The sequence below is a fragment of the Alligator mississippiensis genome, chromosome 2 (genome assembly GCF_030867095.1).
Source record: "Alligator mississippiensis isolate rAllMis1 chromosome 2, rAllMis1, whole genome shotgun sequence".
In the NCBI taxonomy this organism is placed as follows: Eukaryota; Metazoa; Chordata; order Crocodylia; family Alligatoridae; genus Alligator; species Alligator mississippiensis.
This window is the reverse complement of record NC_081825.1, coordinates 60,793,182-60,806,356: the sequence shown is the minus strand read 5'-3', so window position 1 is coordinate 60,806,356 and position 13,175 is coordinate 60,793,182. Positions and strand designations below refer to the sequence as shown.

The following is a 13,175-nucleotide window of genomic DNA, read 5'->3' as shown; positions in this document are numbered from 1 at the left end:
ATGACTGAGGTGAAAAAGGCATTGAGTACTTCAGTCTTTTCCTCATCATCTGTCACTAGGTTGCCTCCCCCATTTAGTTAAGGGACTTACACTTTCCCTGATCTTCCTCTTGATGCTGACATATTTGTTACCCTTCATATCCCTTGCTAGCTGCAACTCCAATTGCTCTTTGGCCTTCCTGATTTCATCCCTACCCAAGCAATACTCTTCTATTCCTCCCTAGTTGTTTGTCCAAGTTTCCACTTCTTGTAAGCTTCCTTTTTGTGTGTTAGCTCCCTGATAAGCTCCGAAGAGCTCCCTGTTAAGCCAAGCTGGTTTTCCACCATATTTACTAATCTTTCTGCACATTGGGATGGTTTCTTCCTGTGCCCTCAGTAAGGTTTCTTCAAAGTACAGCCAGCTGTCCTGGACTCCTTTCCCCCTCAGATCAGCATCCCAGGGGACCCTGCCCATCAGTTCCCTGAGTGTGTCAAAGTCTGTTTTACTAAAGTCCAGGGTCTATACTCTGCTGTTCTCCTTTCTTCCTTTCCTCAGGATCCTGAACTCAGTCATCTCATGGTCACTGCTGCCCAATTTGCCATCCACTACTACATTTCCCACCAATTCTTCCCTGTTTGTGAGCAGCAGGTCAAGAAGAACACAACCCCAAAATTGGCCTCTCCAACCCTAGCTCCAGGGAGTTGTCTCCAATACTCTCCAAAACCTTCCTGGATTGCCTGTGCACTGCTGTATTGGTCTCCCTGCAAATGTCAGGGTGATTGAAATCCCCCATGAGAACCAGGTCCTGTGATCAGGAAACCTGTACAGTTTGAGGAAAGCCTCATTCCACCTCATCCCCTGGTCTGGTGGTCTATAATAGACATTAACCACAACATCACCCTTGTTGCTATCTCCTCTGACTCTAACCCAGAGACTTTCAACAGGCCTATCTCCAGTTTCATACTGGAGCTCTGAGAAATCACACAGCTCTTTTACATGAAGTGTAACTCCTCCTCTTCTCCACTCCCTGTCCTTCCTGAACAGTTTATACCCATCCAAAACAACGCTCCAGTCATGCAAGCTATCCCACCAAATCTCTGTTATTCTAGTCACATCATAGTTTTGTGACTGTGCAAAGACTTCCAGTTCTCCCTGTTTGTTTCCCAGGCTCTGTGCATTCATGTACAGCTACAACCTGAGGTAATTATTTGCAACTACTCTTACAGCTCCTGTAAAGGTCAATCAGGAGATCCTGCAGATCAGTAGTTTGGTATCCAGGGCTCAAGACTTTCAGAATGCTGCGTGTTCTGTCTATATGCAAAATATGTGCGTATTTATGTATTTAAATATATCATTTGCATAAATATTTAACAGTTTGTAGCAGAAGTACAGGAAATGTGCATGCAAAGAACCAGTGATGATTTGCACACTACTGTTAATTACATGATCCTGATAATTGCATGTTTGGATTAGGTTTATATTTCAGTTTCTGTGGCATAGCATTCTGATGCTGATATAATACCATATATGCCTGTTGTTGAAAGTGGGTCAATTATTTATGGACTCATTTTCTTTCATTCTAGAAGAATGTGTTCTGATGTCTGTATACTGATGTTTACATTTTAAATACTGTAGTAATTGTGCATTGCTGATATTGCATCAGGTTTAGCTTTATTATATTGTTAATTTTCTCTTTAGGTATGAAGCTGGAACAATAATTATAAGGCAAAGACATGTACCAAATGAATGTTATTTAGTACTGTCTGGAAAATTAGAAGTCCTATCAGGTGATGCAAATTTGAAAGCCCAACCTTTCACCTCTGAAATGTTGTATGAAGCTGAAGAAGGAGATTTCATAGGGGTAAATATGTTAATTTAAAATATTTGGAAAGAAAATATACTTCAAAAAATATTTAGGGGATATATTTTCAAAAGCACAAAAAGGAAGTCAATAAAGGTTGGATATCCAATTACCTTAGCTTATTAAGTGTTAATATTACTTACAAAGTTGAAATTCTGGTTGCATTGTTTTTACTTATGGTGAATGTCAGACACTTTTGTTTGGTTTTTGTGATATCGTATTAGAAAACGGAATAATTTATGGTGTGGTTCTATTTCATGTGGAGTGGAGTCTGCAGGTGTCTATAAAGTCATATCCCCTGTCCAAAACTTGTGGAAGTTTACTTCATGAGTCCTTTGATATGCACAGGAAGAAAGAACAAGTTGGGGCAGACATGGGATGTGGACACAGATAAGGAGATGGGAAAGCATACTAGTGCTCCAGGGCAGAGAAAGAATGTAACTTTCTGCAACTCCACGTCATAGCAGGAAGCTGATGGAGCAATCACTTTCAGTAGGAGCCCTGTTACTATACTTCATTGGTGCTTGGTGGCCACTGGGAAGCACTAGAAACAGCCAGTAAAAACAACTGGAAGAAATTCCACATAGATGACCTTCTCTTTAGCTTCTTTCTGTAGAAGGAGACAATCAGGCTGTACATCTGATAGGCACAATCAGCAGTGTATCAACATGCCGCTAAGAGGGAATATCTGTCTCATATTTTATGGGGTGCATCTACACGTCACTGTATGGCAACGTTGACACAGTGCTGTACTTTAGGACTTCCTTTTGGAAGTACTAAAGCATAGCACAGAATGGGAGGTTACATGCACAGGGCACAGTTAGATTTTGTTGCTATGTCACTGTAGCGAAGCACTATACTGGGGGGCGGGGAGTGTGCCATGATGGCGACATAGCTTCTGATCACATGAAGACACACATGATCACTACATTGCCATAGCATGCCATGTTGCTACATCTCCGTAGAGCAATGTGCCATATGCCTAACAAGATTAAAAGAAAACAAACACATTTGATTAAATGCATTTCCATTTTGTAGATTATGTAATACAATGTTGGTAACACTTTTGACTTTGTACCCTGAAAGCATTTTGGCTGAATTCTTTCCTGAGGTGCTGCTCATATAGAAGGCATCATTTGATTATTTGAATTCAATGCCCATTTAGATGGTATTTTACATTAAAAAATCATTGATTTTTATGGACTTACAATTATCTTTCCAAAATTTCCTCTGGGGTTTCTCCAGGTTTTAAACATGAGTACTTGTATGATCAAGTACTAAATAACTGCAGTAACTGGAGTTACTGAGCAGTAGCGCTGGCAAATGCCTTTTTTATGATGCTGCTGTGCACTAACCTAATAATATTGTGCAGTAGCATATTAGCACTGTCCATGTATTATTAAGCTACTGAGCAGTTAGCATCTTGTGTAGACATGCCCACTGAGTACTTTTCAGGATTTCCCACTGTACTGTTACAATTGAGTTGAACAGTCCTCTATGTACTGGTTTATTACAAAGTAAACCATAAAGATGACTGAATGATTCTTTTTATAATTGTTTTTCCTTTGCAGGAAATCTGCCTTTTGAATAATACAAACTGTCTTACTTCAGTCATATGTAAATCTGAAGTGGAGCTTCTAGTGATAAGCAAAGAGGTACAAAAAACCCACTGGAGGAATTAGCACTTTTAAACAATGTTTAATGGGAAAATAAATTAGTGCATTTCACAATTTTGAAAAAAATGGTCAGTTTAGCATTGTTCTTTAGACAATTAATGTAAAGTTTGGGGGTTTAAATTAACTTAGAAATTAAGTTGCAAAAATTCATAGATTCTTAGATTCATAGATGTTAGGGTTGGAAGGGACCTCAATAGATCATTGAGTCCGACCCCCTGCATAAGCAGGAAAGAGTGCTGGGTCTAGATGACCCCAGCTAGATACTCATCTAACCTCCTCTTGAAGACCCCCAGGGTAGGGGAGAGCACCACCTCCCTTGGGAGCCCGTTCCAGACCTTGGCCACTCGAACTGTGAAGAAGTTCTTCCTAATGTCCAATCTAAATCTGCTCTCTGCTAGCTTGTGGCCATTGTTTCTTGTAACCCCCGGGGGCGCCTTGGTGAATAAATACTCACCAATTCCCTTCTGTGCCCCCGTGATGAACTTAAATTATCTGCCAGGACTGAATTTTAAATGCATCATCAAAGTGTTGGTTAAGAAATTTTATCATTATATGTTAAAAATGGGGCAGCTATAGTGTCCCAATTGCCAAAGTACTTCAGCAAAGACAAAAATCATGTCAATTATATCTCAGGAAAAATAGAAAAAAAATTATTGTTGTGGTATATATATTTTTTTAGAAAATATGTGGTGTGATTCATTATAATGCTATTATTATATTTTCAGTTAGAAATATTTGAGGAGTTACACTTATCAATATGAGGCAGTTGTTAATGTTGCAGCAGAAAAGATCTCTGAACTGATTTGTGTTAGGCAGGGTACAGGTATATGCTATAGACCAGGGGTTTTCAACCTTTTTTAACAAGTGTACCCCTTCTGTCTCAAAGTTTTAGCTCATGTACCCCTTTATATTTATATTTTTCTCTTGTTTTTAAGGGGGGGGGTGCAGATCGAGGCCCCCATGGTGAGGGAGGGAATAGCGCTGGGGCAGGTGCTGCACACCCAGGATGGGGTATGGGACAGAGCCATGAGCAGCTCCTGCTACTTTGCACACCCCAGGAGGGCATGGCGGGGGTGTGTGCGCATGGGGTAAGGGTAGACTGCTGCTGCAGGGGGAGCAGATCGAGGCCCCAGTGGCAGAGGAGGGAGTGGGGCAGGGGCAGGGGCTGCCCAGCCAGGATGCGGTGTGGGACTGAGCCCTGTGGGAGGGCAGCAGCCCGACTCCATCACTGCAGGGGCCTATGGCAGTAGGGTTACAGGTGCAGGGGGAGGGGGGGGCTGCAGCCACTCCAGAATTCACCATAACCCCCCAAACTTCCCAGCACTGCCGCTGCCTGCCCCGAGCTCAGCTTGATCCAGCCCCGCACTGGGAAGAGCCCAGCTGCAGCCTGCAGTGGCAGCCTGCCTGTGGCCTGCATGCAGATCCGGGGGTACACGCCCCCCATGCCCACCCAGGGTGCATGTAACGGTGGGATCCATCCCCCTCCTCCCTCCAACATGTGGATTGGTCCTACACCCCACCCCGGCTTGGTAGCACCTGCCCCATCCGCACTCCTCCCCCACGCCCCTTCCCCCACAACAGATTTACCAGGTAGACCTGTCTGTTCTACATGTGACCGGGCTGTGCTCCTGGCCACCCGTGTGCTGCACTGCATCTGTATGCATGCACACGATAATTATCAGCCACATCAGTTCTGCATACCCCCTGCAGCCCCTTAGGGGTACACATACCCGCAGTTGACAACCACTGATCTAAGTGGCAGTTTGGGGCCATCTGCAGGGAATGGTGGGACTACCAGGGCCCCTACTACAGAGTGTAGTATCTTAGTACTCTAAACCTGACATTCCCATCCAAAAGGATCTATCCCTTTGTCAGGTTTAAAGTAGGGGGACTTTATCATGGGGGCTATCATAGGGCTACTTACAGGGCACGGGACTATATGAGTTTGAAGTTTTACCATTTGGACTCGTAAATTCAGGAGCTGCTTTCCAAAGGCTGATCAATCAAGTACTGGCCAGATGTACAATTTTGCTTGGGCTCACATAAAAGTTCCTATTTACAGTGGCAGCTGGGAAGAGCATGTGGGTCCTGTAGAAACTACTGAAGAGACCTGGGGAAGTAGGTCTAACTGGTAAAGTGCCTACTGTAAAATGGGTGCAGTCAGGGTACAATACCTGGGTCACCAGGTTGGGGAAGGGTAGCATCTGATGAACTGAGCTACTGCTCACAAAAGCTTATGCATCTCTGATTCAGTTAGTCTATACTGTGCATCTCTACTTTGCCTTCTGCTTGACTTCAGATTAACATGGCTAACTAACTCTGTCTGGTTTGTATTAGCAATTTATTGCAGTTTGACTTCTTTTCAGAGCTAAAGCTCAAGTGTTTTTATTATTTTTAGGAAAGGTTTATACATTTTAAAAATATATTTTGTTGCTCATTCTAGGACTCTTCTTATTTAGAAAAATGTTAAGCTATAATCTTGTGAGACAAGGAGCTTTAATTCACAACACTTAATGGTAGAATTCTCTTTTGAGTGCTTTTCTAAATTTATTTAGCCCATGAATCCCTGAACATATCATGGTAACAGATTATATATCTTGATGTGCCAGATAGAAGCATTTATTGTTCAGTTGCTCCCCAGGGAGCTTTAAAGTAAGAAATTTGATTTGTCTCTGTTGAAGGTGGAGAAATGGGGAGTTCATTGGTTATACTAAAATTTTACAGAGTATATATAGGAAACTTTGTGGCATTAGATTCTAGCTCAAAAGTGCTTTGGGGTATTGATGTGGTTACTGAAATAGATTGGAAAGAACAGAGGAGAGAGAGACCCAATGACATGATTTTATTCTTTTGGAAACAAATAATGGTCTGGAGTCACATAAAAGGGATAGATTTTTTTAAATTGGACACTTTTGCCAATACTCATCATATAAAAGTCAATAGTTAATATTTTCCAAGATAAATCAGGCTTCTAATAATGTACAGCTATAATGTACAGCAACAGAGTTGTACAGCTATAATGCAATTGAATTTGAAACTGTCAAAGGAAATATTCTGAATGTTTTAGCAATCAATGATCAGATCTGTTCATTGTAGTTATGTTATATTCTTAAAAACCTTGGGACTCTGATTACCTGCTTTTGCCAAAAAAAGTGAAAATAGTAAATGTAATATACTAGTATCTTACCCAGAAAAAACACCAAAAATAAAGTCATGCCTTGGGTATGATTTTTTCTATTTAAAAAAACATATTGAATTATTTATAAAATGTAAAAGGAAAAAGAACACTATTAACCCAGTGACCTTTTTCTCCTAAGAAGGGTAATTGAGTGCTGATGGAGACATGTGAACAGTGGGCACGTCTACACATGGCCCCAACTGTGTGGTTGTTATTGTGTAGTCATTTAGTACTTGCTAAAGTGCTTAAGCAAGTACTAAATGACTGCACAGTACTAGCCATTACTGTGCAATCCTGGTGGCACACGGGTTGTTTCTGACCCTATTGCGCAGTACCAATGAGCCACTGCACAGTACCTCGTTGCTACTGTATAATAGCATTGGCATCATGGCTTATGCCCACCAATGCTACAGCAACATAACGTGTCATGTAGACGTACCCAGTAGGTGCTGTTTTGTATATATAATTTCCTAACCAGTGCTATTACTTGCTTTTGTTGAAGGAGATTTTTAGCAGGTTTTACTAGCACTGTCGCGGCGCACCTTGCTGCCCCGCTCCTAGAGAGGGGAAAACTGCCAGAGGAAAAGCTCTGGCAGTGCATAAGGAGCCCTAGCGGTGATTAGTGAGTACAGCTGTGGGTTGCCGGGGCAACTAAGGAGAGTCAGCTGCCGGTAGGAGGCAGGGCCTGGCCCTTATAAAGCCCAGGGCTGAAGCCAGGTTGGCAGTTCCCTGCCAGCAGCCAGAGAGGCAGGAGCTTTCTCAGCCATGACCCTAGAAGCAGCGAGAACCGCAAGTACTGCTTGAGCAGAGTTACAGAAGGCAGCTTGGGAGGCTTGAGCTGTGGTGTTAAGTTATAGCCAGGCGGCTTCAATTTGTGTTACAGCCTAGGGGCTTGTGGTTTTGCTTTGGTGTTGTTATTTATTAGACCGGTGGTTTGGGTGAGGCTGTAGGGGTTGGAGGAGGCCGCAGGAGGGGGCACTACTAGGAAGCCCGAGCGTGGGCGTGGTGAGCCCCAGGAAGGGGGAGCGCACTTTAGAGAAGCCCAGCGTGGGCACAGCAAGCCCCAAAGAGGGGGTGACACTATTAGGGAGCCCAGCGTGGGTACAGCGAGCCCCAGAGAGGGGGGCGGCAATATGTGAGAAGCCCAAGAGGGGCATGACGAGCCCGGTAACAGGCTAGCACTGCAGAAAACCCAAGAGGAGGGCAGGGTGCTGTGGTGGACCTCAGGAAAAGGGGTTAGCAGCACGGTGCACCCAAGAGAAGGGCAGGGTGCTGCGGTGGTCCCCCAGGAAAAGGGGATAGCGGTACAGCGTCCGGAAAAGGGGAAGCAGCACGGTGGGCCTAAAAGACCGGAGGCTCGATATAGAGACCCAAAGCGGGCAAGAGTCCTTGAGTGGGACAACACTTTTAGAGGAGGCCCCAGAGAAGGGGGCAGCATTTTAGGAAGCCCAAGGGGGGCACAGCGAGCCCCAAAGGGGGGAGTGCCTTATGAGAGGAGGCCCCAGAGAAGGGGGCAGCACTAGAGAAGGCCCCAGAGAAGGGGGCAGTGTACGTATAGAGAGACACACCAATGTCTATCACATCTGCGAGGCTTGGGGCGTGGTATTAGGGGTTGGTAGGAGCCACGCGTAGCCCATAAGGCTAGGGTGCCTGAGTAGCACCCATCGTATGGGGAGACCACAAGAGTCCGGGAAAACTGCGGGGACAGAGGTCCCGATACGCCATGCCCAAGGCGGTATAAGGCAGCCTCCCAACATATACTGAACATCAAAGACGTGGCGGGCAAGAAGAAGAGGGTGCCCTTGGGCCGGCCTTGACACGGTGAGAGGGACCTTAAGGAGATCACGGCCCTCCTGCAGGATCCCGCTGTGACAAGCACTATGAATTAGTTTCCCAAATAGGGAGAGAGGTTATGATGTATACATTAGTACCTGGAAGGCCTTCTAGTATTCCTATTGTTAGCACTGTATACAGCTTGTTCATATAAAGGTAACAGCATTTTTTCCCTATTAGTAATTTTCATTATATTCAGCAGTGGCATTAGCATTTTTCAGTGCTGCCTATTGATGCCATTTACTTGGAAATAGCAACATCTGTTGTTTCCTTTGGCTACTAGTTTCATTCTAATTAGATATACGTTGTTGTACCAGAGGGTGCTTTTAAACTTTATATCAGGGTGGGCAAAATATTTCCCATGGGCCAGATCTGACCTGCCTGGCTATTTCATCTGGCCCATAATTAAGTGCCCACCAATTAATTGTATCTGTCCCAGCCTATGGTGGCCCCTGCTGTGCTCTGCATGGGGCTGAGCCCTACCTACTCCCGCTGGAGCAGCATGCTGCACTTCAGCCTAGTACATGGGAGGGCCCTGGCCCCAGCCAGCATGCGCAGCTTTTGGGCAGAGCTGCTGCTGTCACTGCTGCAGCTGCCCAGGGAACTGCTCAGCTCCCCCCAGCCTTCAGCAGCTCCTTCTCCTGTCCCTGCTATAGCACTCAAAGCAGAAGGTAGAAAAGAAGGGATGGGCAGGGAGAAGCTGCACCTGGGTGGGAGTGTGGGGTTAGCAGGAGCACAGAGCCCAAAGTGCAGGGCCCAGCAGGATGGTGGGAGCATGGAGCCCAGATTGGCCCAGTTCCATCACACATGGCTTCCTGCGGTTCATGTGCAGTTTCCAGGACTCTCGTGCCACCGAGGGGAAGCTCCGCATGATGGAGCCAGAGTCCTTCCCTGCTCCTTGCCACCATGTTTAGCTCCTGAGACTCTGCCAGAAGTGGCAGGGAGTCCTGCGCGATGGAGCCAGGTTGGCTTGGCCCTTCTTGCATCCTAGCAGAGTCCCAGGAGCTGCATGTGGTGGCAGGGAGTGGAGCCAAGACACCAGCTCCATCATGTGGGGTTTCCCACTGCAGTATGTGGCTCTAGCTGGGTCCCAGGAGCTGCACATGAGCCACAGGGAGGCCTATGTGATGAGGCCAGGCTGGCCTGGCCCCGTTCCTTGCTGTCACATGCAGCTCCCAGAACTGGCTGAAGCTGCACACTAGCATGGGCCATGAGCACCCCAAGAGCCCACCACTTGCTGCTGCTACTGCTACTACCAGCAATGGGGCTGTGCACCAGGTGTGGGGGGGGGGACCCACATGCATACCCCCCTATACGTGCACACACGCACACACCATACCCCCCACAAACCCCACACCCACACACCCCCTCACACAACCCCCAGCCCCCCCACACAGCCACACCCTCCACAAACCACACCCCCCACTAACTTCACACCCATCTATACATATACTCACACCCCCAACACACACATCCCATACCCCCTGTGCTTGACCACACCCCCCCCCAAGCACAACCTACACACTCCCCCACACACACCCCACATTGCCTCCACACAATATATAAGAGGAAGACTTTATTTTGAGGTATTATGCAATCCACCTCTATATATGCTATGCAAATACACATGAATCAGGGCAAAATATTTTTTGAAATAAAATTAAAATATGTTATAGTAGATATTTGATTTTTAGTAAATGATTTGGCTTTTTTCTAGTTCCAAAATGACAACCTTCCCCCACCCAAAGGAATACTCTCAGGAAAAGGGAAGGGACTTCTGGTAGCAAAAATCAGGGGTTGGGACAGGACTTTCAGTCTCAAGATGGTGACCAGGGGGTGGGGCACCTGTCAAGGGGCAGGGCTACCCTCATGGTCCTCTGCAGCTCAACAAAATTATTAAGCTGCCCTCCAGCTGAGATAATTGCCCACCCCTGCTTTATATGGATGTTGGAATTTGAGTGACCACATCAGTAAGTCAGTTAAATTCCTGTATTAAATCCAAAGCCCAGTAACATTTATAAACTTACTAGAAGGAAACATCCTAAAACACTAACAGTTGCTAGCTATACGATAGATGTCAGTGCTATAGCGTTCATTAATGACTGCATCCACACAGTAGTTATCCTGCCTGGTTAGTCCAGGTATAAGTATTCCTAGCTATCCTTTGCTGGCTGTCTAGCAGATCCAGGTCACACTATTAAAAAAACAAAAACAAAAAACCCTTTCTTGCTGTTTTATTCCTTTAGATTTCTCATTGCATTGCTTTCCTCTTAGGTATCTGTTTTCTAGAAATTGATCCAGTCAAAAACCCACATGTATATTTGCCTTATTTTTCTTAACTTGCAAAAGCTTCCTTCCTTGTTTACCAATAATTCATTCTTGGTGGATTTTTCTAGAGGCAAAGATTTCTTAGGGTGATATCTTTTATTGGACCAGCTGGCTGCATCTATATGTGCACTTAACTGCAGAGTAGATTAACTAGCTGGAGAGTAAAGCATCCCCGTCTACATGTGTGACACTATTAGGCAGCAGTAAACTAACACTGCTGTAAGACAGTACTGTTGGGGACAGTACTATCTTACAGCAGGGTTATTAACTGTGATTGAATGCATATGTAGATACTGACTGTGGGCATAAATTGTGCCCAGTTAGCCCAGCCAGCAGCAGGCCAGACTCCTGCCTGCTGTCTAGCCATATAGCTCTACACTTTCAGCACCCTCATGTTCAAGCCAGCCCCTCCACTGCCCAGTGCTGCCACCTGAAGTCTGGGGCTGACCCCTGTAAACCCAGCACTGGTGTAAACTGCTCTGCCCCAGCTCAAATTGCTACTGTCCTGGGTGCATGTATAGGCATTATAACTGTAGACACTATAAACTGCTCCAGAGTTTATTGCTTTGAATGAATTGCATGTGTAGTTGTACCCACTGTGCAGTTGGGAAAAAGATAAGCTTTTGAATGCAAGACATTCTTTGTCAGGTCTCATTCAAAAGTTTACCCAATTACATAGTTGGTCCAATAAAAGATACCACCCTAAGAAACCTTGCCCCTCATAATTTCTGCACCATCACGCTTACAATATCACTCTTACAGTGCCATGTATTTTTCTAAACATATTCTACCCATTTGGTTGGCATACAAATCTTCTTACTGTCATCTAATGTCTTTCTTCCTGTGTTATATTGGCTCCCTTCCCTTCCTCCATCTAATTCATAACACCTTCTGCCCTGACAACAATAGCCTTCCTCTAACCTTTTCTTTGCTTAAACCAGTAGGACCAATCTTTTTGGCAGGCATGCCACAAATTAGTCCTGCACCCTCCTTGAGTGCCATGCCAGTCCTCTTCTGCCCAACCTGTCCTGCTCTGCTGTCTGCTTTCTCCCCTGTGGCCCCTGCCCAATCTGCTTCTTTACTTTCTGCTTCCTGCCCAACCTGCCACTGTAATGCCTGTCCTAGTCTGCTGTGTGCCACACATTGAGGCTGGTTGTGCTAGTTGTGGTATGTGTGCTGCAAGGTGGCCACCCCTGGCTTAAACCATTGATTCCTGGAATTTTGATCTATGGCAACTGCAGGGCCGCTGCTGGGAGATGCTTATCTCTCAGTTCAAGCTCTGCAGTCATGGGGCTCGCGCGGGGAGACCCTTCTCTCTCAGGCCAAGCTCCGTGGTCACAGGGCCACTGCTGGGAGATACTTATCTCCAAGCCTGAGTTTCATGATTTCAGGGCTCAGGCTAGGAGATAAGGGTCTCCCAGCCCAAGCCCCATGACGGTGGAGCTTGAGCTAGAAGATAAGGGTCTCCCAGCCCAAGCTCAGTGACCGCATTCCCTGATTGCGATGGTAGAGCAGGGGCTGGGAGATAACTCTGTTGCTGGGGCAGGGGGACATAGTCCCCTCCTGGGCTGCTGTGGCAGAGCCCGCCCTAGTAGCAGGCAGCTCCCAGAGGCAGAGCGCTATATCCCACCCCCTGGTGGATGGCTGATTGGGAGCAAATTTTGCTCCTGGTCAGGCAGCTACATGAGTACTAATGCCAAGTAAATTGCTTTGTTTTGCAGGTAGCAAATTAGGGAGGCTTACTGTGAACATGTTTACTTCGCAGTAAACTATGCCAATGCGAAGTTAATGTGTCTCATGTAGGTATGCCCATGGTGAAGCAGATTAACATGCAGTATTTTCCTTATCTCTTGGAAGTAGGAGGAAGCTTCTCTGTGACAGTGTTTGCACAGTAGGGGATTGACAAAGGAATATACATTTTGGGACATTACTTATGTTTATGAGTTTGCATTTTGAGGAATGTCACAATTAACACCAAAATAGTGTCAGCCCTTCCACGCTGCTGGACTGCTCTTGATTCAAATGAGAGGAATACATTCCTTCCAGTAGTTGTGTATTAGTAGGTCACAGCTACACAGCTGTGTATTAGAGGTCATGGATTCTCCAGGTCAGGGGTTCTCACTGCTCTAGCTTGAGCAGTAGAGTAACAAAGACCATGGACTGGAATTCACTTCTATTGCCAAAAATTTTACAGAAATTCTTAGTGCTAGAAAAATAGCTTGGGAATTGGGGCAAGTATGCATTTAGTCCCTTAGCTGGAGAGCTACACAGTGGAGCTCTCTAGCCAGGGAGCCCTAGAAGGCTTCTCTTTGGGTCACCC

The 13,175-nt window shown here is 45.7% G+C and overlaps 1 protein-coding gene across 1 annotated transcript in view; it reads left to right on the top strand.

Moving 5' to 3' along the window:
• LOC109281590 (hypothetical protein) overlaps window positions 1-13,175 on the top strand; it is a 116,771-nt gene that overhangs the window by 16,845 nt on the left and 86,751 nt on the right. The window contains exon 5 of the mRNA XM_059721761.1: window positions 1,678-1,840. Coding sequence (XP_059577744.1) covers window positions 1,805-1,840 — 36 coding nt within the window. The 5' untranslated portion in view covers window positions 1,678-1,804. The remainder of the gene's footprint in view (window positions 1-1,677; window positions 1,841-13,175) is intronic.